Source organism: Echeneis naucrates, chromosome 2 (assembly GCF_900963305.1).
Source record: "Echeneis naucrates chromosome 2, fEcheNa1.1, whole genome shotgun sequence".
NCBI classification, from domain to species: domain Eukaryota; kingdom Metazoa; phylum Chordata; class Actinopteri; order Carangiformes; family Echeneidae; genus Echeneis; species Echeneis naucrates.
In genome coordinates, this window is record NC_042512.1 from 6,447,285 (window position 1) to 6,474,188 (window position 26,904).

General features: G+C 41.7%; 1 protein-coding gene and 20 non-coding genes across 21 annotated transcripts in view; 11 read left to right on the forward strand and 10 right to left on the reverse strand.

The window, feature by feature from the left end:
- The window catches only part of LOC115051719 (NACHT, LRR and PYD domains-containing protein 3-like), a 318,526-nt gene extending 317,922 nt beyond the window's left edge, over window positions 1-604 (reverse strand). Inside the window, exons 1-2 of the mRNA XM_029515310.1 lie at window positions 516-604; window positions 120-257 (exon numbers count right to left, since the gene is read on the reverse strand). Coding sequence (XP_029371170.1) covers window positions 120-257; window positions 516-604 — 227 coding nt within the window. The remainder of the gene's footprint in view (window positions 1-119; window positions 258-515) is intronic.
- Window positions 605-4,893: 4,289 nt separating this feature from the next.
- trnas-uga (transfer RNA serine (anticodon UGA)) lies at window positions 4,894-4,975 on the reverse strand. Its single transcript has one exon. It is a non-coding gene; the product is annotated as a tRNA-Ser (tRNA).
- A 1,479-nt stretch (window positions 4,976-6,454) lies between these two features.
- Window positions 6,455-6,645, forward strand: LOC115058508 (U2 spliceosomal RNA). The gene has a single exon (XR_003842098.1). It is a non-coding gene; the product is annotated as a U2 spliceosomal RNA (small nuclear RNA).
- A 554-nt stretch (window positions 6,646-7,199) lies between these two features.
- trnam-cau (transfer RNA methionine (anticodon CAU)) lies at window positions 7,200-7,272 on the reverse strand. Its single transcript has one exon. It is a non-coding gene; the product is annotated as a tRNA-Met (tRNA).
- Window positions 7,273-9,650: 2,378 nt separating this feature from the next.
- Window positions 9,651-9,722, reverse strand: trnac-gca (transfer RNA cysteine (anticodon GCA)). Its single transcript has one exon. It is a non-coding gene; the product is annotated as a tRNA-Cys (tRNA).
- Window positions 9,723-10,717: 995 nt separating this feature from the next.
- trnap-ugg (transfer RNA proline (anticodon UGG)) lies at window positions 10,718-10,789 on the reverse strand. Its single transcript has one exon. It is a non-coding gene; the product is annotated as a tRNA-Pro (tRNA).
- A 428-nt stretch (window positions 10,790-11,217) lies between these two features.
- Window positions 11,218-11,300, forward strand: trnal-cag (transfer RNA leucine (anticodon CAG)). The gene has a single exon. It is a non-coding gene; the product is annotated as a tRNA-Leu (tRNA).
- A 1,085-nt stretch (window positions 11,301-12,385) lies between these two features.
- trnat-agu (transfer RNA threonine (anticodon AGU)) lies at window positions 12,386-12,459 on the forward strand. Its single transcript has one exon. It is a non-coding gene; the product is annotated as a tRNA-Thr (tRNA).
- Window positions 12,460-13,337: 878 nt separating this feature from the next.
- Window positions 13,338-13,409, forward strand: trnaa-ugc (transfer RNA alanine (anticodon UGC)). Its single transcript has one exon. It is a non-coding gene; the product is annotated as a tRNA-Ala (tRNA).
- Window positions 13,410-14,113: 704 nt separating this feature from the next.
- Window positions 14,114-14,185, reverse strand: trnaa-ugc (transfer RNA alanine (anticodon UGC)). Its single transcript has one exon. It is a non-coding gene; the product is annotated as a tRNA-Ala (tRNA).
- An 822-nt stretch (window positions 14,186-15,007) lies between these two features.
- On the forward strand, window positions 15,008-15,080 carry trnak-cuu (transfer RNA lysine (anticodon CUU)). The gene has a single exon. It is a non-coding gene; the product is annotated as a tRNA-Lys (tRNA).
- Window positions 15,081-15,696: 616 nt separating this feature from the next.
- Window positions 15,697-15,768, reverse strand: trnat-ugu (transfer RNA threonine (anticodon UGU)). Its single transcript has one exon. It is a non-coding gene; the product is annotated as a tRNA-Thr (tRNA).
- Window positions 15,769-17,489: 1,721 nt separating this feature from the next.
- On the forward strand, window positions 17,490-17,562 carry trnak-uuu (transfer RNA lysine (anticodon UUU)). The gene has a single exon. It is a non-coding gene; the product is annotated as a tRNA-Lys (tRNA).
- A 715-nt stretch (window positions 17,563-18,277) lies between these two features.
- On the reverse strand, window positions 18,278-18,349 carry trnap-ugg (transfer RNA proline (anticodon UGG)). The gene has a single exon. It is a non-coding gene; the product is annotated as a tRNA-Pro (tRNA).
- Window positions 18,350-18,904: 555 nt separating this feature from the next.
- trnai-aau (transfer RNA isoleucine (anticodon AAU)) lies at window positions 18,905-18,978 on the forward strand. Its single transcript has one exon. It is a non-coding gene; the product is annotated as a tRNA-Ile (tRNA).
- A 367-nt stretch (window positions 18,979-19,345) lies between these two features.
- On the forward strand, window positions 19,346-19,536 carry LOC115058512 (U2 spliceosomal RNA). Its single transcript, XR_003842099.1, has one exon. It is a non-coding gene; the product is annotated as a U2 spliceosomal RNA (small nuclear RNA).
- Window positions 19,537-20,874: 1,338 nt separating this feature from the next.
- On the reverse strand, window positions 20,875-20,956 carry trnas-cga (transfer RNA serine (anticodon CGA)). The gene has a single exon. It is a non-coding gene; the product is annotated as a tRNA-Ser (tRNA).
- Window positions 20,957-21,390: 434 nt separating this feature from the next.
- trnar-ucg (transfer RNA arginine (anticodon UCG)) lies at window positions 21,391-21,463 on the forward strand. The gene has a single exon. It is a non-coding gene; the product is annotated as a tRNA-Arg (tRNA).
- A 281-nt stretch (window positions 21,464-21,744) lies between these two features.
- On the forward strand, window positions 21,745-21,816 carry trnae-cuc (transfer RNA glutamic acid (anticodon CUC)). Its single transcript has one exon. It is a non-coding gene; the product is annotated as a tRNA-Glu (tRNA).
- Window positions 21,817-22,216: 400 nt separating this feature from the next.
- trnae-uuc (transfer RNA glutamic acid (anticodon UUC)) lies at window positions 22,217-22,288 on the forward strand. Its single transcript has one exon. It is a non-coding gene; the product is annotated as a tRNA-Glu (tRNA).
- Window positions 22,289-26,659: 4,371 nt separating this feature from the next.
- On the reverse strand, window positions 26,660-26,731 carry trnaw-cca (transfer RNA tryptophan (anticodon CCA)). Its single transcript has one exon. It is a non-coding gene; the product is annotated as a tRNA-Trp (tRNA).
- Between the last annotated feature and the right edge of the window lie 173 nt (window positions 26,732-26,904).

The window sequence follows — 26,904 nt, forward strand, 5'->3', positions numbered from 1 at the left end:
CCAGGAGTTTTCTATGAACAGCAGAGAAACTGATAGACAAGCTTTGATACCTTTAATGAGTCAGACAACAACAAATGATCAGCTTTTACCTTTTTTCTTTGATAAAGTCATCCATAGACTGATCACTCTTCATGGACACACAGCTGGATACAGCAGACTGTTGTCCATCCTTAAAGTTATAAGGACGATTCATAGACCGATCACTCTTCATGGACACACAGCTCAGTTCAGGAGAATCCGGTCTTGACTTCTGGTTGCTAGTAGAAACAGAGCTGACAGTAAAATAATCAACAACCAAGAAACTGAGCAGAAACTGATTAGATTAAATTAAAATACTTGAATTTTCATTTGTATAGCCACAAATGTTCCAGAATAATGTATTGTCTGATTTATTTTTCAGTTAAATTAAATTTACATATCACTTTGACAGTTTGAATGTCTTTCATTTGACTAACATGAAGAATTTTGTTAATGTAACTGAAAAGTGCAATATTAATAATAACTCCACATCTCACCTCTGAGCTTTGGTCTGACTCTCATGTTCCCCACACAGAGTGGTTTTAGAGGGAGGGGCTCCCTCCTCTCTGTCCTCACACTGATTCATAGCTGAGCCTCCACCTGCTGGAAAAGTTACACAATCATTCAGAGCCAACCATAACAACTATGTCACTCTGAGTTCAACCAACAGATCAGAAATATGGATTTCTTCATGACTTTAATATCAAAGTCTAATTTTTATTTACCTGAGGATAATATCCCATTGTGAGAAAGCTAATATTTTTTAATTTTAGAAAATTATTTATGAACAATTGAAACCCCAAATCAAGTAAACAGCTGAAGAAATACCATCTTCATGATTAGTTTTTTTCTGAGCCACATCCCCCACAAGTTATGTTTGTATCAACAACTGCAGTGTAGTTTTATAATCTCTGGTGTTAATATTTTACTGAAATTCTACAATACATCTCGTAGCTTTGATCTTGATGTTTAAAAAAAAAAAGCCACAAAACCTTTTAATCATTATCTTTTATATTTTGTATTTCATGAGGAGATATTGCTGGAAACAAATTAAAGTAAATTGTCAGATAACATTCTGCTGGTTTAACTGATATCATGCTGATGTTTTCAGCAGTGATTTTATGAGTTCATGTCTTTATCACAACCATTTGAAGAGATCTTGTTAGTAAGTAACCACATCATCCACAACCAACCCTCTTTATCTGGAATCTGAACAGGGAGCTGTGAGGAGTTTGATGGCTCATCATCACGATTAAAGCATTCACTGACTGCAACATTTAAATGAATATAACAGTTTCCTTTAATAGTTAAGCTTAAACTGAAGTGACCAGTTTGTGTTATTTTATCCCCTTTGTCTATCTTCCTGTCTTTTTGTCATGTTCTTCAACTCTTCAACAGCCCATCTCAGTTAGTTACTCTTCTTTATATATCTGAGAAGGTTGCCGGTTGAAAATGATCATCATGGCCCCAGATATGAGCATCAAACTGTCAGTTTTCAAATAAATTTCTAAATGTCAATTCCTAAATAATATATAACTTTTTTTATCTGTAGGAGTCAGAAGGAGTGAAGTTTATTATTTTATACACCTATGCAATGGAATAATTTTAAATTTCCATTTTGTAGGCTTTACAATCTGTTTTAAAATTAGTTCAACATTCACTGGAACAAACAGGATTAAAGCTGTTGGTTACGTTACCTGATGGTTGAACTAATCTTCATGCAGCTGATGAGTGAAGGTGAACTTTAACTGCAGCTTCCATGAAAAAAATGGCTGAGCTCTCTGTGGAAAACTGAATATGACTTACAGGAAAATCTGATACCAGAGCAGCTCTAAACTTTGGAATGAATTGAAGTCAATCATTAACAGACAGTAATAATCCACATCAGGTAGATCACAAGGCTCCAATGACCTTTGATTTATATGATGTGATGTACAATATGGGACAAATAAATGATTTTGTATTTTAATACTATAAGGCAACATTATTATACATGCCCACAGTCACAGTTATGTTTGTCTACAATATGCAGATGAGCTATAAATAAAGCAAATAAATAAATGAGCATAAACAAAATGATCAGATTAGAAATGGCATAATGGCATACTATATCAGGGTTCTTGCACCATTTTCAGAGTAAAATGTAATGCTTTTTAAGACCTCAACAAATGAAATTTTAGACTTTTTTTGTTTTTGTTTTTTTTTTAACTTGAAGACAGTTTAAACCTGACCCCACTGTGGCAGCACTTGAGTGCGTTCCTCCCTTCATATGCGACTGGATGGCTTTGATCCCATGGTCCCTAACGAAAAAGTCTTTTTGCATAATTTGCACATTGCCTCATTGTTGCTTTCCACCTCCTAAATGCACCCTCTTCCATCCATTTTTCATAAAATTTTCACTTCCCCATCTCTGCATGTTGAACCGCTCACTGCAACGCGTATGTAATGGCGGCACGCAACCAGACATCAAACACACCATGTTTTACGGTCAACCACTATGCTTTCCCATTAACATAACCCTAACCCTTATCCTAACCGCCTGTAAATTTTATACCTGTAGCAAATTTATGGTGATTTTAAGACAATTTCAGGACACAAATACCCGGATTTAAATTTAAGACATTTTGAGACTTCTTAAGGACCCACAGGAACCCTGTATATGACAGTGGTTATTCACAAAGGTGGTTATCAACTTGCTAAGCAAACCCAGATTTTCCATCTACATCTGTGCACTTTCACATAAAAGGGGCTGGATCCAACCAACCGACCCCAGGGAGAGGACACAATACTGAATTTCACAACTATAAAATTAAGAAAACATAAAGACTATAAATCAATAAAATGAACAAAAAGCAAAAGAGTTGCTGCTCACAGAAGCTGCAAAAAATGCTGGGAAATCAATCACAGAGTCTGTCAATGATTAAATTACTGGGATTATATTATTAACGCTTCAGCACATTCAATATAAACACACATTATACAGCCCTGACCACTGTTGTATCCAGACTGTGCTGACTGCTGCTTTTCATGGAGAGCAGCTGTGTTTTATATGTTATATATTCCAAGCAGCACTGAGTTTCTCATGTCTGGATGTTGGTAAGAAAATAAGTTATTTGGCATTGTCTGAAAAAATGTACTGAATATGTTTTGGCCAAATGAACTGTCCTCTGTCTATTCTTCATTTCTTGTTTGTCACAATTCCAACCCTGCTCCTTTATCAGGGCTAAAGAGAGACAGAAGCATCTCCACGTCCTCCCCCTGAACACAGGAGCCAGCCATCCATAACCAGATGTGGACAAACCTCCTCCCCACAACATCACCCAAAAAGAAACAACCCTCATCATCACTCCATCACAGAAAGGACCTTCTGCTGTCATCAGATTCAGTGATGTCTTCATCAGGGTCCTTATCCTTCCCTGGTGTGTCCAAAAGTTTGGAGGACAAAGTTTACACATCATTAACTGTCTTTGAGGAGAAATAATCAAACACCAAGTAAATTTCTCCTTCTCTGTATTTTCACCTGTCGGTCCAGGTGTGCTCTGACTAACAGTACTTCAGCCTGCTGACCTACACAGAGCTGCTCTGTTTCCTCTGAAAGAACAAGTCTTTAATTCGAGTTCAAACTGAGGCCGTCACTTCAACAGCATAAATGTTTTTCCATGCTAACGAAGCCTAATTAGCTAATTAAGATACGTCAGCATGCTAGCTAAATTAGCAAAGTTAGCATGCTAACCAAATTAGCTAACTTAGCTATGTTAGCATAACGACGTAACGACCTTCAACAATGAGGACTCTGCTCAACATGTCGATTAAATGTTGTTTAAGAACAGTTTCACATGCAAACAGAGAAAAGACAACTTTACAGAAATTCAGCATTAATGTTCTCATCAGAGTTCTTACCTGAACTCCGGTGAATATTTGCTACAGGTGCTGCAGGATGACGGAAGTTTGTTTCAAAACTCAGACTGGTGAATTTACAGCATTTAGTTAGCAGCACAACTTCCTGAACTTGTTTTCGGCACTGCTCCTCTTTTCAGTTCACTTCTAAGTTTTATTTTGTTTTCCATTTTCTCACAAAATGTCGAGCTGTAGCCACTTAAACAACTTTACACAACGCGCTGTCACTCCAAATGAATGACACCACTGAGAGCCAATGATAACTGAGGGGACATGGAAGGACCAATCAGGTTTTTCGGGGGAGGGAGCCTCAGCTGTGATCACGAGAGAATATTCTCATTCACTTCGACTCTTTCCTTCTCCTTATTTGTCCTAAAAAGGAACCAAGAAAGCCATCAAAGCTGAGCCACTTGGTTTTTCTTCATGCCAATCTGAACCAAAGACGAGCTAAAACTGTTAGCAGGATTGTCATTTACATCCTGTTGTATCATCCTTCATACTTGTCTATGTGGTTTAAATGTAAATAGTTCAACATTTTTAAATGATTTACATTTAATTAAAGATTAAAAATATTTTCAAACTGAGTTGGATCTTTGGGTTTTTGTGCTTTTACATTTATTATTTGTCATTATTATTTGCCATTTATCATTCGTTCGAGAAACGAGTCATGTGCGTCTTTGTGCGCATGCGCTCATCCATCTGACACGAACGTGTGAGTGGGAGAGCGATGAAAGACAGGTAATGCCTTTGATCTCCAGTGACGTCACACAGTGTCGTAGCTCCATGTAGGTTGGAGCTGAGGATGTGATTTGAGAATGAAGTTGTTCTGAGCGCACTCAGAAAACGAACGGGAAGTGTCATTTCTCCTGACGTGTAGCATGATTTTTGTGCTGGAAGTTGTTCATCAAACATAACCAGAAGCAGCCAGTGACCAATTTAAAGAAGCATGAAACCAGAACATGCTGTGATCCATCCAACCGTTGTTGGCAGGATTTGAACCTGCACGGGGAAACCCCAATGGATTTCAAGTCCATCGCCTTAACCACTCGGCCACAACAACCATGCGCAGCAACGCTCCCATGACTCAGCATTTTCCAGCCTGGATAGTTTCCTCCTCAAAGGACAGGGCTCTTGCTGCCTTCACTTCCCATGGAAGAAAAATGTTCATGTGGCTACTTCTATGAAGTACACTTCCTGCTGTCTGAGTAATGATTGTTACAAAAGGCCATTTAGGAACAAACATTGTGCTTGATTGTAAGCGGGTGTCAGTAATGTATCTATTCACACTTTTAATCATTTCATATTTTGGTTGCAGGTTATGCTGGCAGAAAGCCAAATATGGAGAGGAAGGCCCAGAAGAAGTGGAGCAGAGTATTGTTGGAGGAAGAGCAGGGAGCAGGTTTTCAACTTCTGTTTAGTTTGATTTATAGTTGATTTGATTATATTTGATTTATAGTTTTTTATGTATAGTTAAATGAAACACACTAGTCCTGCGAGTTTAAAGAAGGACTCGTCAGATCACAGAAAAAAGATTAACCTTCCTCTAGTTTACAGGTCGGGGTTTTTGGGGATAATGCTTCAGATTTGAGGAAGGATAACAGGAAACTGCGATGGCCAGAAATCGAACCCAGGTCAACTGCTTGGAAGGAAGCTATGCTGACCACAATAACACCATTGCAGGTGTTATTGTGTTATTATTGTGTTATTGTATTGTTATTGTATTAATATGTAGAATACAGTTTTTTCCTTCATCTGAAGGGGTCAGTAGTGTGACAGCAGGTTTTTAATGATGTCGAGTATCAGACAAAAACAGACCGATAGAAACTAAATTCCTGCTGTTTTATTGTTCTGTAAGAGCTGAGAGAATACATGTCTGTAAGTGTTGTTGTACATGTCTGTATTACTGCCATGTTGGAGTTGGAATAAATTCACTGACGCTTTAAAATGATCGCGGTACTGATGCTAATCCCGTTAGCCGGTCTATGGCGTTTTCCATTGTATGTTAGCATTAAACGGACATAACGGACTTTATGTTAAGATGAAATGATGGCAGTAATGCTGGGTAAAATGACCTTGAATGCTATTTTAAATTTGTGGGTCTTCAGTCATTTGTGGTCTTATTCTGTGGAAGAGAATAATCATTTTATTATTCTCTCTTTCGGTCGAAAAAAGCCGAGTCCAGTCGAGGAGAGCCGAATCTTCAGAGAATCCGTGCAGACAGGGGGGTTATTTTGATGGACACACCATGAGGCCAATCACATGAGAGGACAAACTGATGTTTTCACAATAATATTCAGCTGGTAAACTGACATAGATATGAAGTTTTACAGGTGACCAAGAAGAGACGTTTTCTTTGCTCTACAACGTAACTTTGTGAAAATAACATGTCTGTGGTTGTTTTCTGATCCCTCCTTCGTTTCTTCATGTCTTCTGTTTGTGTCTCTCTCTCGGAGTGATGTTGTTACTGAAGCCGACTCTGACCCCTCACTGAGCGGGTCGGTGCGGAGAAACACTCCGTTACCTCCGACAGCTGAGCGGTATCGCTTCTCGGCCTTTTGGCTAAGATCAAGTGTAGTATCTGTTCTTATCAGTTTAATATCTGATACGTCCCCTACCCGGGGACCATATATTAAATAGATTTTTGGAACAGGGAGATGGAATAGGGGCTTGCTCCGTCCACTCCACGCATCGACCTGGTATTGCAGTATCTCCAGGAACGGTGCACTCCCTCTGTGTGTTCAATACAAGTCCTGTTCAGCTCAACATCACCTTAAACACATGATGTTGTCTTCATGTGTGTAACGCTGAGTGTACAGAGTGTTCATGTTCAGTTTATGGTTTTAGAATCAGTGATGCATTCATGTAGAAACATCAGTTTAATGTTGCTGATTTCATCAGGTTATATTCTGCTGACCAGACTGAATCAATAAAGTTTTCTGTCAACACGTCATCGTTTAAATGTTGGTTGTATTTTGCATTTGTCAGCTGAATCCACAGAGTGACTGAAATGATGAAGTAAATCCAGGAAAGGAAAAACATTTGGCTCTGAATCTCAATGTAGATTTGAACAAAGAGCTCCAGCTGAAGAAAACAATGCTGTCTGTTTCCAGATGATGAAGAACTCAGTTCTCAGTTGATGCTCAGTTATCTCCATCTAGTGGACAGATGGTAGAAGTTGATTCCTGAAAAGAGGAAGTTACTTTTCCTCAGATCAAACTTATTCTCTTCACTTGTTTCCGCATTTGAGGTTTAAACCACTAACTCCTCATTATTAACTAAAGCTGTGCCCCGTGTGAGGCTCGAACTCACGACCTTCAGATTATGAGACTGACGCGCTGCCTACTGCGCCAACGAGGCCTGGAACAAACAGAGCACCCAAAGGACCCCGGGCACGTCGGGGGCACCCAGCACAGCACAGACTAACCTCAGGGGAACAGACCGTTGCCAAAAGGAACATCATCAAAATCAAAAACGTGGCAATTTTCATAAATCTAACCTGCAGGGATTATCACAACATTCATAAGAACCAACAACAACCCAAATCAAATGTTTTTATTATTTTAGTTTTTATATATTTTATTGTATTTTACGTTGCATATGTTTACTTGTGTTGGTCTGTAGCAGCAGGGTGGGAGTGGGGGGTTAAATAACTACGGGGGAAAAAGAAAAGACAGAGGGACGCTTGTTACTGTAAATTACTGTGATGAGTGCTGATTCTCTCAAATAAAAATATGTTTAAAAGAAACAAACAAACCAAATCAATTAAACGGCTTTGCTTTGTTGTGACACGTGTTTCCCACACAGGTTCAAACACAAGCTCCTCCTTTGTTCTTCTGCTGAGTGAGACGGAGCTCTGATGTCACTCCTCAGTAAGGAAAATCGCTAGTGGCTGTCCTAAAAGTCAATAAAATTCGGTTCATTTTATTTGATAATTGTTTATTCATTATTCTTTTTTTTAAATGGCTTATGGTCTACAGACGTCTCCCATGACGCTGGAGCCTCAAGCCAGCACCTTTGACCCACATCAAATCATGGACCTGTTGTTCCATCAGGTAATGGTTAGCACTCTGGACTTTGAATCCAATCTAGACTATGTAGTCTGTAGTTAATAATGAGAATTTAGTGGTTGGGTCTAGAACCTGAGATGGATGGATGTTCAGTAAACATCAGAGGGTCATTCTGTGGAATTCATGCGCAGCTGTATGATTTAATGTCCTCCTTATGTGTTACCAGTTACCAATAAAATAGATTTACAAAATTCATCAGATGAAAAAAATCCAAAAACTGTCAAAGAAATGCAGCACTTGGACCGTCAGATTCAGGAGGGCAGATCTAGAAATTGAAATACTGCAGGTGGGTGCAGGTCACAGGTGAATTATGTCAACTATTGGAACTGTAACAGATTGGTTTCAGACATTTATGTGACACACAGTCAGGCCATGTCCTCTGTGTCTCTGCAGTTTTACAGGCGCAAAACAAAACATGATAATGCTGCCTGTCCTGCTGATATCAAAGCTATCATTAACTTTTCTGTTTCCTCACCAGAGACTGGCAGCTGGACACGTGTCAGGATGGCTGAGTGGTCTGAGGTGCCAGACTCAAGATCTTTCCTGCACAAATGGGCCTTGAACATGAAAGACTCATGGTTTCATTATTTCATAAATCAGTGTCACCTATCACTGCTGTGGAGTCTATAATGTGGCCAGGGGTTGATCCTGCAGGTCATCTCTCTCTCTCTCTGTTTCCTGAAGGCCTCTCTGCCATTTACTAATTAAAATATATTCATAAAAAAACCAACATGTTTCTATCATATGATGATGAAATCTAAAGGCTCTCTGATCATCACATTGAGAAGTTCATCTGGTTTGTGATATTTCTTCATATGATAGTGAGGTAAAATGTGTTCAGTGGGATGTGTGTGTATCCAGCAGGACTGACAGCTTCATGTGGGATTCTCACAGAGATGATTCAAACCTGATCACAGTGATCAGTATGGATATACAGTATGTTTGCTGTCAGTGGAGGAAACTCTCAGACAGGACTAATAGTCATGTTTGGGATGTTCCTGGATTTGAGTTGAATGAGTGTAAATTCTCTCTGATTTTAACACACGTTCACACATCCACCTCTATTCAGACATGGAGTTTACATATTGTTTGGAACTCTAATGTGAATGTCACAGACAGCATTTTTTGTCAACACTTGTTCTTATTATTAATGTTCAGACCCAGAAAGCAACATATTTGATTGATTGTTGTACCAACCTGAAGATGATCAGTGTTTATAGGGTTAGGATTGATCACAGATCAATAATCAGCCATTTGAAGATGCTCTGAAACTTTCTTCTGCAGTCAGAACTCATCCACCTTCAGACTGGACATCTTCTGACTGTAGAACTGGAGCTTTTTATACATCTCACTGCAGCACAATAAAGTCCTCTGTGAGTATTGTGTGTCCCACAGTGTACATGACATCTGAGCAGCAATACTTCCACCTGCTGGAGATTTATTGTTACTACAGCTGTAAAATAAATCTATCAGAACATGAACTCAGTCTGTAGAATCCAGAAGATTAATGACACACTTTGTCCTGCTGTTATGGAATCAAATCCTACTTTAGGTTTTCTATATATTAAACTAATGAGCACTGTTGGGAACAAACAGAAAAAGACAAAGGCAAGATTTTTCTTTTTCTTTGTGCTTGCGTATGAAAGCATGTAGTTTCATGGTGGTGGCAGGGGGCACCCAGATTTGAAATGGGGACCTCTTGATCTGCAGTCAAATGCTCTCCCACTGAGCTACACCCCCCATAAACACACACAGCCCATCACTGCAGATCAGCAGGTCTGACTGAAAACATACTGTCAAGTATGAACCACAGGGGTCAGACTGAGACTTCTGAAATGTTTCATAAATAGACTGAACAGGTGAGGGCTTTGGGACGGGGCTCACTGCAGCATCTGCTGTTGATAGCTGCAGAGTGATGTGCGCTTTCCTGTCAGTTCCTCCACAAAAGTCTCCATTAACTCCAGGAACAGTCGCTAAATTTAATTAAAAGGACACAAAGGCCACACTGTTGACACTGATTGAAGATTATGTTACAGCTTCAGCTGGTGTCTTCACTGTGACAAGTCTCTTGTCAGGATACTTCAAGTAACACAGACAAACTTCACACAGCTACATGTGGTTCCATGGTGTCATCATGAGCACTCTGGACTCTAAATCTGTCATTCATAACAGTTTTAGATTTAACTAAACTCTTCATGATTGTAGCGCACAGCTTGGACAACTGGCAGTGGTGGGAGTCAAACCCATGCCTCTGAAGAGACTGGAACCAAAATCCAGCACCTTGGACCGCTCGGCCACACTACCACATAACTTCACCCGTTTCACTGCAATAATGCCACATGTCTCACATTGTCTAACTTCTCAAAGTTGTGACTTTGGATGAAAGATACACTGTTACATGGATCAAAGGCAGCAGCTCTTCAGACTCACACATCGTTCAAACCTTCAAGGAAGTGACACACTACGTTTGTCTTTGGAGCTTCATTAACAGAGTGCACTCTATTGTGGAGGTCATGAGAAAAAAATGGGAGGAGTCTTTGATCTCTGTGATGTCATTAGAACCTTTGTGACATCACAGAATCAGCATCTCCTTTGATGGTTACTGATGGAACAGGAAAAGGTCAGATCCTGATATAATCTTGTGAACCCACAAGCTTGCCTTTTTTCTTTGTGTCAGACTTTCCTTCCTTAAGGTAGTTGAATAGGGGTGCAGATTATTGGACACAATATGTGAAGGGCTCGTCCGGGATTTGAACCCGGGACCTCTCACACCCAAAGCGAGAATCAAACCCCTAGACCAACGAGCCCTTGACATGCATGTGAGAGGGAGCTGGATCGATGCCCACATTCGTCACAAATCCATGACTGTGGTGTTATCAGCACCACGCTCTAACTTGATGAAGATTTGATACAACCATTTTGTGGACTGAACTTCCATCAAAGGCTTGCAGAGAAACAACACGGTAAAGCAAAGCACAAAACTGTCCTGAGGATCTATCCCACATCGGTAACTCAAAGTGATGGTGGCCATTGGTGCAACTTAAAGTCTTGTGGCCCTTTAACAACCTCTGCGTTCACCATCAGATATTTAGAAATCATTCACGGCCTTAAAGGCAGATATTTAGGATAACTCTAGCTGGAATAGCAGGCTGCAACAGGAAAAGATCCGCATGTCTCTGTCTCTTGATGGGCTAATTTTTCAGCAAATTTTTCGGCTATTGTTGCAGCCTTTGTTGTCAGAATGGCCGAGCGGTCTAAGGTGCTGCGTTCAGGTCGCAGTCTCCCCTGGAGGCGTGGGTTCAAATCCCACTTCTGACAGAGACCACTTTTCTTTCACCTCAACTGCAGCAAGGTGTGTTTGGGGACAAAGTTCTTTTGGTCTACTTTTGACCTTTTTTGACTTTTAAAAGACCAAAATTCCTTTGACATGTCGAAATATTGCCATTCTGTCCTTGGAAAATTGAAACAACCTGGTTTTGTCCACTCCACACGTATGAGGAAATGCAAATTTTGAGCCTCTGTGCGATCTAATCAGGCGGTCTTTGAGTATTGTGGACTCACTTTGATGGGCAAATTTTTAACCAAATTTCAGGCAGGAGTTGATCACACAACCATTATAATTTTAAGACTAAGCCACACAGAAAATATATATTACATAACAACTAATTACACTTGGATGAATGAAATAGTATTTTTTTATTTAACAATTAGTGAAAACACCAAGAACAAGTGCGCATGTGGAGACATCCTCTTGATGATGAAATGAAAATCGGATTTTATTCCCATTTATATTTGTAACTGTAAACTACGATCTCTTAAAGGTAAATGTAAAATCAATTGAAGAGTACATCCAAACTTACACGTTGACTTGAGTAGTAAATGCTTCTCATGCTGTTTCTCCTTTGCTGCTGCAGCGGTGTTATTATATCAGAGGCCTTTTGTGGTGCATATACTTATCTTTATTAGCATTTGTACTTGTATACACACACACACCTTTAATGAGGAAGAAATCAAGTTTTGAGAGGTTGCATGTGGCCAGTATGGGGCTTGAACCCATGAACTTGGCGTAAACTGAATATAACTGGCCAGTTACCAGGGTGATGGACAGGCCAACCACTGTCCATGACTTGTTCTTAGAATATGTTAAACAATGTGTGTGAGTGTTGTTGTGGGTGTGTATCTACTGTAACAGACCGACTGTAGCTGAATAGATATAACGGTTTCCTCCTCCTCCTGGTCTGTAGACCAGTTGGGCACCATTGGCATGAGATCTACAGGATCTCAAGCTATAAGTTAAACGGCAACGGCCGGGAATCGAACCCGGGTCAGCTGCTTGGAAGGCAGCTATGCCACGTACATTGGGGGTCTTTTAAGATCCAAAATACATCCCTGTACTTCAGAGTGGTGCTGTGGCTTAGTTGGTCAAAGCGCCTGTCTAGTAAACAGGAGGTCCTGGGTTCAAATCCCAGCACTGCCTCATTGATCAAGTTAAGAACTAAATTAACTGCATGGTCGTCATGTCTCTCTTTGGAGCATTAATCAAGTTTTGTGGAACAGGTGAAACCAAACCAGATACCAGCCAGCAAAAACAGCTGAGTACAGTGCTGTGGATTTGAGCCGGTAACAGGTTGAATGATTCCAATGCAGATTAAGGTTGTGTATGTTGGCTGGACTAAAGCAGCCTGTGTTTAAATCCCAGCAGTTCCTTGTTGCTAAAGTCAGATGTTGTAGAAATAAACTACCTTTGGGTTTTCATCAGCTGTAGGTTACAACATGATAAGCACTTCCTGTGCAAAAGGCCACTCTTTAACTAACTTTAACTAACTAACGGTAACTTTGTTACCGTTTTGGTACCGTTCATTTGTACTCCTATGGTTTTATAGATATTACATATTTCTGGTGATTGTGTCACCCAGCCCGCCATGTTCTCTGAATGGACCTGAAGTGGTACAGTTTGTCTCTCTGCTAGATGAGTCCAAACAACAGCACTCAGCTGTGTCATATTTTAAGGCTGTGCAGATTACAGAGATTCTCCAACATGCTCTGTAGCTCCCCACCTGGGAAACTTGGTCCATGAAAGCAAACAACCGTCAGAGTCAGGCCGACCACAGAGCCTGTTCTCCTGATCAGCCTGTTCAGTCTCTGTGTGTCTCCCTTTTTGTTGCTGTCTGCTTTAGTTTAATTTATTTGCACATTAGAAGCACACTGATAAAGACTTCATGATAAAACACTGTGCAGGGAAAGTTAGAAGTCACAAAAGGTTTATGGAAATACTAAAAGCACCAAACTTTTCATTTTCACATTATTAGACTTCTGGATCGCTGGCTCCTACTGCTAAAGCTACCACACCATGGAGGGGGTGTAGCTCAGTGGGAGAGCGCATGCTTTGCATGTATGAGGCCCCGGGTTCAATCCCCGGCATCTCCAGAACTTATCTTGTCTAAAACTTAGACAATTTTTACGATGAGAGCAGAGGAGTATCTTACGAAGGAAGCTCAACAGAGCCGGGCTTTGTTTGGGTGAGCTGGCTCGACAAAGTCGAAAGCTCCAACCAGAGATAACAAGTATCACGATGGTGGTTATCAACTTGGTTTGTCGACCCAGGCTTTCCTCAGCAGGCTCTGTTCCCGTTCACGTAACAAGGGCTGTTTACAGCGACTTTTAGATTTTCAGTCCAACATTCTCCCAACTCAGCCATTTCGGGTGGAAGAGTTTGTTTCACAGAACGTGTCAGGAAAGCCACAGCACAGGCTCCAGTGGCGCAATCGGTTAGCGCGCGGTACTTATATGACAGTAACCTGCGGAGTGATGCAGGTTAATGCAAGCCGTGATCGGCTCCAGTCTCTTCGGAGGCGTGGGTTCGAATCCCACCACTGCCAGTCTGTTTCTTTTCAATGAAAACTAATTAGCTCCTCCTTTGAAGCTTCTTCAAAGAATTTCCAAAATCACATGTGATTCAGATGTAAACACAAAGGCTTCCTCACTGTCACCATGCAGAACAGCTGAGAAGATTGTTCATTGACTGATTATTAATGATCAGCTCAGAAACAAACAGTGTATCTAAAGCACAATTACCGCTCCACTGGAGCCCATGACGTGTCCCTCCTAACATCGTGCGTCATTATCAACAATGGAGATGCCGGGGATTGAACCCGGGGCCTCATACATGCAAAGCATGCGCTCTCCCACTGAGCTACATCCCCTGTGTGGTGTGGTAACTTTAGCAGTTTTAGCAGCTTTAGCTAACCAGACAGCTTCTGAGCTCCTGCGACAGCTAAAACACCAATTTCCCTTCTCCGCAGCACAGCATGAGCCACAAAGTTACTGTTGCTTGCTGGTAGACCTGCAAACCTACCTGGGTCTGGAAAGGCTGACTGTGATGTTTCTCATTTCACATTTCACCCAGTGGCCACACTACCACTGGGTGGCTGTCTAAATTCATGCTGGATGTTCACCACCCACTTATCCAAAGTCCAACAGTGAAGGTTTCAAATCCAGTTCAGTCCAAATAGTTCCAGTTTTGTTGTTGCCTTGCTCCTAATGTTAGATGTTTCCTAATGTTTGCACATGGAAAATACAAACTACACCTTACAGCAGTAGAGGTGAATGAAAAGCAGCTTCTGTCAAAAGTGGGATTCAAACCCACGCATCGAGGGGAGAACGCAGAAAGATGAGCACACACACACTGAATGTTCCTTTACATTATGAGACATGACCTTTAGCTGGAAAACGTCTCATGAAAGACACATGTGAAGTCATGTATATTTTGAGCCTCTGTGCGATCTAATCAGGAAATCTTTGCGTACTCACGTTGATGGGCTAATTTTTCAGCAAACTTTTGAGCTTTTGTGGTTGAGTAATTGTGGTTGCCTGAACACTCTGGCTTTATGTTGGCTGGATTTATGACCGAACATGAGCACCGTAGACAATGGCTTTTATTTTGAAATGATTTTTTGCATTTTTTTTTTTAATTTAATTTAATTTTATTTATTTTTTTTTTTAGAGGATGTTTTGCGTGTCTAGCAGCCCGGCTAGCTCAGTCGGTAGAGCATGAGACTCTTAATCTCAGGGTCGTGGGTTCGAGCCCCACGTTGGGCGATAATCAGTTTTGTTTTTTTTTTTTTTAGACCCAAAGTTACATTTCCAATATTCTGCCTCGTCTTTCAACCACAACCACATGAAATATTGTGAGGTTGAATGCTGCACGCTGACTGGTTGTGTGTCCAAATGGCTTCAAAGACATCTTTCTGCCATTCACTCCTCCAAACCTTTGGACACAGCTTTGAGCTGTCTCACAGGTGTCATTATTTCAGTGAAGATGTATGTATGGATGTATTCCCCCTGAATCCTGCGATTCACAGCTTCCACCAAATGGAGCCTAATAAGACACAAAACTAATTGTGATGTGAGTCTGAAGAGCTGCTGCCTTTGATACATCCCCTGATGATGTCACCTGATGACGTCACAGTACTCACAGAATGAAAGTCTTTCCTTTGAAGCTGCTAGAAAGAATTTCCAAAATCACGTGATTCAGATGTAAACACAAAGGCTGCCTCACTGTCACCATTCAGAACAGCTGAGAAGATTATTGAACATTAACAATCAGCTCAGAAACAAACAGTGTATCTGAAGCACAGGAAAGAGTTCTGCTCTCCAACACTCTGATCCCTCAAATACTGCTCCACTGAAGCTTGTGATGCTGCAATATTAATGCTGGAGATGCCGGGGATTGAACCCGGGGCCTCATACATACAAAGCATGCGCTCTACCACTGAGCTACATCCCCTGCATGCTGTCGTTCTGGTATTTCTATGCATATATTATAAATATCATATATATATATTATAATATAATGTATATATATTATAATATAATGTATATTATTATATTATAAATATAATATATATTATTATATTAAATAATGGCAGAGAGAGAGATGACCTGGCAGTGGTGGGATTTGAACCCACGCCAAGAGACTGGAGCCTGAATACAGCACACCTGTGTCACCTGTGAGAAAGCTCAAAGCTGTGTCCAAAGGTTTGGAGGAGTTCATGGCAAAAAGATGTGTTTGAAGCCATTTGGACACACAAGCAGTCAGCGTGCAGCATTCAACCTCACAATATTTCATGGTGTGGTTGAAAGAGGAGGCAGAATATTGGAAATGTAGGTCAAAACAAGCAGGTCATAAAAAGTCATTTGGCAAGAGTTATGGGGTACTTCGGGTGAGGTCAACTCTGACTGAGAGCGAAGCACTGCTGGGGTTTGAATGCAGAATGTCCTGTTTACAAGACAGACACTTTAAGCAGCTCAGCATCAGTACTGCCAGTTTGTGTCTGTATCGTAGAGGAAGAAAACACAAAGGTCTGTCACAAAGGTTCTAATGACATCAAAGAGATCAAAGACTCCTCCCACTTTTTTCTCATGACCTCCACAGTACAGTGCACTCTGTTAATGAAGCTCCAAAGACAATCATGGTCCTGCCAGATACCTTTGAGTTCTGCAGACAGAAGAAAGAACCAAACTGGGCCAGCAGCCAAATGTTTGTTGGATCAGGCATCCTGAAATGTCTCAGCTGCAGTATACACATTACACTTGTGTTCACTTTGGTAATTTGGTAGGATGACTACACAGGATAAATTGCTCCAAGCTGAGTGGATAGTTGAGAGATCAGGGTGTTGCACAAGATAAAGACTTCCCGTGCTTCATAATCAACGCCGAAGAGTAATGCGAACGTGAGATAGTATGACTTATGCATCTGTGTCATGTTGGAGATCAATGAAAGGCAGGAAATGCCTTTGATCTCCAGTGACGTCACACAGTGTCGTTGTAGAGTTATTAGTTGTTGATGTTGTTCTGAAAAAATCTGCATCAGTGAAACATTCATTCATACACAAGGACATCACGTATATTGTTGGAATAGAAAATCTTATTTTTTCTGTGTGTTCCTGAGAAAGAGGCTCATGTGCTGCTTGAAGTGAATCAGCACAGCTTCTGTCAGGAACATCTGTTTGTTGCTGACAACATCTGGATTACAGATGACACATCAGACTGATATTATCTGTGTCATGGTGTTCAGAGATTTCAGCAGCTCACATCCAACACAGAGACTCTGAGCAGGCCCACCTGGTCTTAGACCCAGACCCAGACCTAAATCCAAACCCAGGAGACAGAGGTTGAGTGAGTCAGTGAGGAAGAAGCTGCTCGTTCTCCTTCAACAGTTTGATCTGAGGAAAAGTCACTTCCTCTTTTCAGGAATCAACTTCTACCATCTGTCCACTAGATGGAGATAACTGAGCATCAACTTAAAAATCCTCTGGTCTTCCATGTGTGAACTATAATACCGGTGAATTAAACAAAGATCGTCCCTGGGTGGGCTCGAACCACCAACCCTTCAGAAAACAGCCGAACACGCTGACCGATTGCAACCCCTGGCTGGGACAGGGCTGTTTGTTCGAGTCAAGCTGAAATAATTAATTTAATTTCATCTGAATTATGCACCCATCAGAAGCCTGAGTAGCTCAGTCGGTAGAGCATCAGACTTTTAAACTGAGGGTCCAGGGTTCAAGTCCCTGTTCAGGTGATGCAGCCTCTTCCCTTTAGTGGTTCACATTATAGTCTCCACAGCAGTGATTGGTTTTATTTATCAACCTCTAGGTTATGGGCTCATAACCACGCTACACCACTCTGCTGCAAACCACCCCAGATGGGACTTGAACCTAATAGTGACTTGTGGGTTCAAGTCCCATCTGGGGTGGTTGCACGCTGCAACAACATGTCTCTTTGGGTTAATCGGTCAGCGTGTTCACTGAAGCAGCTGTTCACTGAAAGGATGGTGGTTCAAGCCCACCACTCCAGATCAGAAGGTTGCGTGTTCAAGTCACGTCAGCGTCAGGTCATCTGTTTGCACTTTTGGTAAACGCTCACATACTCTGTGGTGCAGCAGGACGTGTTTTTCTGATGATCCATTTAATTTCTTCACATCACATTTCACGTCACTATTTCCCATTATTTTAGATGGACACACATCACCATTTGATTTTATTTCAGTTTATTTTGAACAATATAAAAAAAAAACAAACCCAAAAGTCAGCAAGTTTTATCAATGATATGGAGGGTGGAGGGTTTATAAAGTAGTTAGAAAGTCACAAATGTTACATTAAAGGGCATATTGCAGGTTAAGGACCACATTGAATCAATGTTTAAAAAAAATAATATTGGAAATGTTTTGCTGGAAAGTGAAGGAGGTAAAATGTCCACAGCCGAAGGGGGGCAGATCATTGGACACGTCATATGAAGGGCTCGTCCGGGATTTGAACCCGGGACCTCTCGCACCCAAAGCAAGAATCATACCCCTAGACCAACAAGCCCTTGGTAAGGCTTTTTAAATTATTGAAAAAATGTTACTTTTCATTCAGATCTTTATTCAAGCATTCTTTATTGACAAGAAAGATCCAACATTAAAAACAGAACAGCTACACACAAACAAAATAATGATGAACAGCCCTTCAAGAAGGGGGACCAGAGGGTGTGTGCCAACTACAGGGTCATCATGAACCTCTGTTTTGGGTGGTGGTTGGATGTTATTGGTTTTTCTTAATCAATATCACACTAAATAATGGCAATAAAGGTTGCAGACCCCTGATCGAGGGGTATGATTCTTACTTTGGGTGCAAGAGGTTCTGTGTGTAAATCCCAGAGGAGCCCCTCATATGATGTGTCCGCTGTCTGCAGTTCCATTATTCAAGTGTCAGTAAGTTAGACAACATGAATTCAGGAAGGCTTCTCTGACTTCAACAGGTTCTGTTCAATGTGCTCTAACTGCTTATAAATGTCTCACTGGATCAAAAGCTTTGAGCTACGATAGGCAATGTAATTATTTAAGTTTGATTTGTGAAAATAAGCCAATCAAACATTTTCTCACAGGCCGGTTAGCTCAGCTGGTTAGAGCGTGGTGCTAATAACGCCAAGGTCATGGGTTCAATCCCCATACAGGCCACATGCAGCCTCTCAGGACTTGATGTTGTTCTCTCCATATGCAGCCTGAAGTCTTTTTGGGTCAATCACCAAAAATGAGGCCAATCACATGAGAGGACAAACTGATGTTTTCACAATAATATTCAGCTGGTAAATTGACATAGACATGAAGTTTTACAGGTGACCAAGAAGAGACGTTTTCTTTGCTCTACAACGTAACTTTGTGAAAATAACATGTCTGTGGTTGTTTTCTGATCCCTCCTTCGTTTCTTCATGTCTTCTGTTTGTGTCTCTCTCTCGGAGTGATGTTGTTACTGAAGCCGACTCTGACCCCTCACTGAGCGGGTCGGTGCGGAGAAACACTCCGTTACCTCCGACAGCTTAGCGGTATCGCTTCTCGGCCTTTTGGCTAAGATCAAGTGTAGTATCTGTTCTTATCAGTTTAATATCTGATACGTCCCCTACCCGGGGACCATATATTAAATAGATTTTTGGAACAGGGAGATGGAATAGGGGCTTGCTCCGTCCACTCCACGCATCGACCTGGTATTGCAGTATCTCCAGGAACGGTGCACTCCCTCTGTGTGTTCAATACAAGTCCTGTTCAGCTCAACATCACCTTAAACACATGATGTTGTCTTCATGTGTGTAACGCTGAGTGTACAGAGTGTTCATGTTCAGTTTATGGTTTTAGAATCAGTGATGCATTCATGTAGAAACATCAGTTTAATGTTGCTGATTTCATCAGGTTATATTCTGCTGACCAGACTGAATCAATACAGTTTTGTTTCAACACGTCATCGTTTAAATGTTGGTTGTATTTTGCATTTGTCAGCTGAATCCACAGAGTGACTGAAATGATGAAGTAAATCCAGGAAAGGAAAAACATTTGGCTCTGAATCTCAATGTAGATTTGAACAAAGAGCTCCAGCTGAAGAAAACAATGCTGACTGTTTCCAGATGATGAAGAACTCAGTTCTCAGTTGATGCTCAGTTATCTCCATCTAGTGGACAGATGGTAGAAGTTGATTCCTGAAAAGAGGAAGTGACTTTTCCTCAGATCAAACTGTTGAAGGAGAACGAGCAGCTTCTTCCTCACTGACTCACTCAACTTCTGTCTCCTGGGTTTGGATTTGAGCCTCTTTCTCAGGAGCACACACAGAAAAAATAAGATTTTCTATTCCAACAATATTCGTGATGTCCTCGCGTATGAATGAATGTTTCACTGATGCACTACTCCACAGCGAGACTGTGTGACGTCACTGGAGATCAAAGGCATTTCCTGCCTAACCAACTGAGCTAACCGGCCTATATGAACTTCTTTTTGGGCTTTTTATAAAACTTCACAGAACAACCAGCTGTATGTCAGTTTTGAAATTCAAATAATTGTCATAAATAAATCAACCTTCGTAAATCAAGTTTGATAAAGATTAATTGACCATTAATTGTTATTTTTATTTGTATTTTTTTCCAAAATAAGCTTTTCCTCTGGAGCCACAGCAGGGGGCTGAAAGGGCCCATGTGGCCACAGGTTGCCGACCCCTGCCCTAATCTTAAGTGATTTCCATGTATTCTTCATTGTGAGACAATGTCAGGGAGGGAATTAAAGTTATATAATGATACATTATATCGTCTATATCAATTTCCATGATCTGAAATTTTTTGTCAGGCTTCCTCTCTCGCCTTGTTTGCAGAAACACTGTTGCAGTGTTGCAGTTCTCCCCCGAAAGTGGAACTAAAAGTGTGTCGCTATCATCGATAATGAAAACTGAACACCAGTTAGTGCTCTGATCCTCTTAGATGAGTCCGAACAACATCACTCAGCTCTCCTATACTTTAATGCCGTGCCAATTACAGACATTCTCCAACATGGTCTGTAGCTCTCTAAGTGGGAAACTTGGTCCATGAAAAAACCAACCGTTGTTGACAGGATTTGAACGTGCGCGGGGAAACCCCAATGGATTTCGAGTCCATCGCCTTAACCACTCGGCCACAACAACTAAATGAGCCGCAAGAAAAGTAGAAATACACAAAATAAAACACAAAAAAACTAAAAAAGCTGAGCAGAGTGCTGTGGACTTTTGAAGGTGCTGTGTTCAGGTGACAGTCTCCTCTGGAATTGAGGGTTCAAATACCACTCCTGACAGTCTGTGCTGTTACCCAGCTTCTTTGTCTGAGGGCCTTCTGGGAAAGATCTTTGTTGTGCTTTAAGTCACATCTGTCCTCATTCTGCTGAGTTAGCTTGAGAGTGGTTAAGGCGATGGACTAGAATTCCAGAATTCCATTAGTGGCTGAGCCCACTAATGGAGGATGTTCTGTTCACCATCCACTTCTCCAAAGTCCCACAGTGAAGGTTTCAAATGCACATCTCTCACAGTGTTATCATGCCAAGAGAAAGAACTGACTGATTCTGACAAGGGGACCATGGCCCAGTGACCACGTGGCCTAATGGACAGGGCGTCTGACTTCGGATCAGAAGACTGAGGGTTTGAGTCCCTTCGTGGTTGGGAAAGTTATGTATTACAGGTTATACCATATTTAATGGCTCTGGTGAAACCAAAGTGGAGGAAAGGGGCAGTCATACTGTCATAACATCAACATGTAGTGGCAGTGATCAGCAAATTGATCAATGTAGTTTGTTATTTGCATAATCATACCCCTAGACCAACGAGCCTGAAGCAGGCGGTACAGCACAAGGTTTATGGAATTTAAAATGTTCTGAGGGGGAGACCTTTTCAGTCTCACACAGAACATTGCTCCGACACTACAACATTTGGCGCCCACACACTCCCTGGTGGTCTAGTGGCTAGGATTCGGCGCTCTCACCGCCGCGGCCCGGGTTCAATTCCCGGTCAGGGAAAATGTTTTTACTGAAAAATGCAGGTGATTGACCCCAGAACATAAATATGTCATCATGCACCTGGGGGGTATTTCAGGTAGGAGTTTCAACGAACTTTGAGTCTATCCCTGAACTCTGAGTTGACTTACTCTGAGATGAGAAACTCTAAGTATCTGGTTCCAGAACAGCTGATCTTAGTTGGTTCAATCAACTCTGAGTATGTTCACCTTGAGTTGCGCACATGCACAACCTCGATAAAAGCCATCATCAATGGAGTCCCGTCAAGCTGCTAAAGCTACCACACCATGCAGGGGATGGAGCTCAGTGGGCGAGCGTACCGCAGAGCTGGGGCAAACTGGCAGTGGTGGGATTCGAACCCACGCCTCTGAAGAGACTGGCGCCTAAATCCAGTGTCTTCGAATCCCCTATGGTCTAGCGGTCAGGATTCCTGGTTTTCACCCAGGCGGCCCGGGTTCGACTCCCGGTATGGGAATTTGCTTTACAACAACGGACCAATGAACGTCTACCACTGATCTACATCCTCTTTGGGTTCGAATCCCACTTCTGACAGAAATGTCTTTTCTTTCACCTCTACTGCTGTTAGGTGTGTTTGGGGACAAAGTTGTTTTATGTATATAATATGTATTACATAACAACTAATTACACTTGGATGAATTAAAATTAGATTTTTTTACTTTAACAGTAAGTGAAAACACGAAGAACAAGTGTGCATGTGGAGACATCCTCTTCCTCTGTGTTGAAACGCAGCATAATGATAAAAATAAACAACCCACCATCAATATATTTTGATGGTGTGAGCTATTTCGGCTGGATTGTTATGTTATGTTGCCAATATCAGTGCCTGACCATCATGACTCTTACTCTAAACTACTGTTTCTCTAGTCCAGAGACTGCAAGTAAAAGCTGTAATACAGGAAGTTATTATTGCCATATCTCCAAAGAAGCTCAGTCGGTAGAGCATCAGACTTTTAATCTGAGGGTCCAGGGTTCAAGAGATGCAGCCTCTTCCCTTTAGTGGTTCACATTATAGACTCCACAGCAGTGATAGGTGACACTGATCTATGAAATAATGAAACCCTGAGTCTTCCACAAGCCAAGTTGCCAAAGTCCAGATCTGTGGGTCCAGTACTAATAATACTAATAATAATTAGTATAACTAATAAACTAATAATAAAGATCAGTATATGCATCACGGTACCACTTTGGGTTCGTTTAGAGAACATGTGCTGACGGCTGGGGAATTAGCTCAAATGGTAGAGTGCTCGCTTAGCATGTGAGAGGTAGTGGGGTCGATGCCCACATTCTCCACAAGACTTTAGCTCTTTGTTGGAGATACAGCAACAAGTGAACTAAACACAGCAGGTCCCTGGGTGGACTTTGGAGCCTTTTGGTAAACAGAAGCAGGACTGTTATTGTGTATGGAGCTTTGACTGTTACCTGAACACATCATGAACTTAAGCAGCTGCTCTCCTGCTCACACTCTTCACACCATCACAAGATATCGATGGTGGGTTGGTGGACCGGTGGACACTTTCATGTCAGTAAATCCACCGTGTTTTAAAGAAGTTCAGAGTGTTTCAGAGTTTCTGACATGGATACAGACAGACAGATCCAGTGTCCCAGAGAGAGAGGAGTCCCGCTGAGCTGTTGTGTTCTTCTGTGGAACAGACAGCAGAGACTGAGACATTGCATGCCAAATATAAATAAAACCACATACTCAACTACTTGTTTGGCTGTTATTGCATCATTCCATATTTGCATGTCAATTTCACATTTGGAGTGGTAGGGTGACAACTGAAAGCTCTGTAGAAGTATTACTTAGATACGTTTTCAAGTTTTAGTGGGAAAGCAAACACATCTCTCAAGGAGTTAACCTTGAGTCTGGAGCCTTAGACCACCGACCATCCTGACATGTTCGTCCAGCTGCCAGTCTCTGATGAGGAAACAGAAACCAATGTAGAGGAAGGGGGCAGTGCAACTGTGCTCACATTAGCATGTAGTGTGAGGATGAAGTAAACTGTAAATCTCACTTTGAGGAACGTAGAACATTGTTTATTATTTGAATATGACTGCACAGAGTTTTTGAATGATCAATAATCTTCTCAGCTGTTCTGAATGGTGACAGTGAGGCAGCCTTTGTGTTTACATCTGAATCACATGTGATTTTGGAAATTCTTCAAAGCAGCTTCAAAGGAGGAGTTTCATTCTGTGAGTATTGTGACATCATCAGGCGATGTATCAAAGGCAGCAGCTCTTCAGACACACAAGTGACACACAACTGTGAGGAGCACAAGTGTTGACCTCTCGCACCCTACACATTCAAACCCCAGCAGTGCTGTGGTTCATACTTTACAGTATGTTTTCAGTCAGACCTGCTGATCTGCAGTGATGGGCTGTGTGTGCCCCCTGCCAAACACTGCATGTTTTCACATGGGGGTGGGTGGGTTGAAATTACAAAGGCGCTTTGACCAGCTAAGCCACAGAACCACTCTGAAGTACATGTATATACAGAGGATCTGGTAATGGAAGTGTAATGTGTATACTGCAGCTGAGGTTGATGGTAAAGTGGTTTGTTTTAATGTAGGAGCAAAAGTTGAACAATATGGAGACTTTACTTGGGACGGTTGTCATTGGAAGCTTGTTCACATTGTGAAGCTTTTAAATGCAGGTTATTTTACTGAGGACAAAGAAAAAGACAGATTCACTTGTAGGGCAGCTCGTAAAACAGGGACAGTCTGAGATTGCTTGGACATCCTGACTGCACAAAAGAGAGAAATTTCAGGATGCCTGATCCAACAAACATTTGGCTCCTCGCCCAGTTTGGTTCTTTCTTCTGTCAGCAGAACTCAAAGGTATCTGGCAGGATCATGTTTGTCTTTGGAGCTTCATTAACAGAGTGCACTCTACTGTGGAGGTCATGAGAAAAAAGTGGGAGGAGCCTTTGATCTCTTTGATGTCATTAGAACCTTTGTGACAGACCTTTGTGTTTTCTTCCTCTACGATACAGACACAAACTGTCAGTACTGATGCTTCGCTGCTTAAAGTGTCTGTCTTGTAAACAGGACATTCTGCATTCAAACCCCAGCAGAGCTTTGCTCTCAGTCAGAGTTGACCTCACCCGAAGTACCCCATAACTCTTGCCAAATGACTTTTTATGACCTGCTTGTTTTGACCTACATTTCCAATATTCTGCCTCCTCTTTCAACCACACCATGAAATATTGCGAGGTTGAATGCTGCACGCTGACTGCTTGTGTGTCCAAATGGCTTCAAAGACATCTTTTTGCCATTAACTCCTCCAAGGTGCAAGCAGGTGGACAGACTGGTCGTCTGGTGTGGTCAGAACCACCTGGAGCTAAATCTGAAGACAATGCTTTTCAGGACACTTGTTATTTTAATCAAATTATGTACTAGACCGTAACTTCATTGTGAAGTTTTGATGTGAGTTAAAAAAAGAGGCCAAAACATTAGAGAACTTCATTCTCTGTTTGTTTTACCATCAACCTGAGCTGCAGTATACACATTACACTTCCATTAACCCTAACCCTGGGTTCAAATCCCAGCAGTGCCTTCTGCGGAATGTTATCTGTTATAGATATAACAGATATCAACATGTAGAAATGTTGCAACGCCATCTTTGGAAAATGGAAACAACCTGTATTTGTCCACGCTACATGTGTGAAGAAATGCAAATGTTGTGCCTACGTGCAATCTCATCAGGCAGTCTTTGTGTATTGTGGACTCACTTTGATGGGCAAATATGTACCGACAAGGATGGGATTCGAACCCACGCGTGCAATCCATCGCCTCGGCCACCTCGTCAGATCAACAGCAGGCTGCCATCCACAGTTCATCACTTTTATTTTCATTCCTTCTTCAAATCTTTATTTTTATCATTTGATATGTTTTGCTGGGTTTCAACTTTTAGCTACAGAAAGAACAATTTTCTGTACAACACCGCTAATACTCTGCTAATAAAAGCAGATTTAGATTATTTTATTTGTATCTTTAGCCAGATGTATGTCCCCACTTCAGTAACTCAAAGTGATGGTCGCCACTGGTGGAACACTGTATTCATAAGAGCTTTAGATTTAAATAAACACTTGAAGATTACACTGTAGAGTGCAAAGCTTGGCAGTGGTGGGATTCGAACCCACATCTCCGAAGAGACTGGAGCCTTAATCCAGCGCCTTGGACCGCTCTGTCACACTACCATTGTATGACTGGCTAAATTCATGCTGGATGTTCACCACCCACTTCTCCAAAGTCCAACAGTGAAGGTTTCAAATCCAGTTCAGTCCAAATAGTTCCAGTTTTGTTGTTGCCTTGCTCCTAATGTTAGATGTTTCCTAATGTTTGCACATGGAAATTGCAATTCCAATTCTCTCCAGATGTCCCCAAACACACGCTTCCCCTTCAGGTTTGTCATCTCCAGTATAATTCCCTCGATGGACTCTGGGAAAAAGAGTTGGAAGCTGTGCTGGGAGCTTTGCTGTGTGTGGTTGTTGTGGCCGAGAGGTTAAGGCGATGGACTAGAAATGCATTGGGGTTTCCCCGCGCAGGTTCAAATCCTGGTTAGATGTTTTCATGTTTTCATGGACCAAGTTTCACATGTTCCCAAGCATATTTGAGAATCTCTGTAATCTGCACAGCCTTAAAATATGACACAGCTGAGTGCTGTTGTTCGGACTCATCTGAAGGAATGAGAGCACTCACTGATGATCAGTTACCATTATCAGGGCAGGCATAGGGGCACACCTTTAGTTCCACTTCCAGATCATGGAAGCAATAATGAGAAGTCATTTCAGCTGTGTGCTTACCAACAGTGCAGAGAATAGATGATCTGACCCTGACGTGATTTGAACACGCAACCTTCTGATCTGGAGTCAGACGCGCTACCATTGCGCCACAGAGTCTTTTAATCAGCAGCCTGCAGGGGGCGGGGAAGTTGTCAGCGTCTCCAACTGATGTTTCAACTGTGTGTAAACTCCGTAAACTGATGTGAAAGCGCACATCGCTCTGCAGCTCTCAACAGCGGGTGCTGCTGTGAGCCCCGTCCCAAAGCCCTCACCTATTCAATCTATTTATG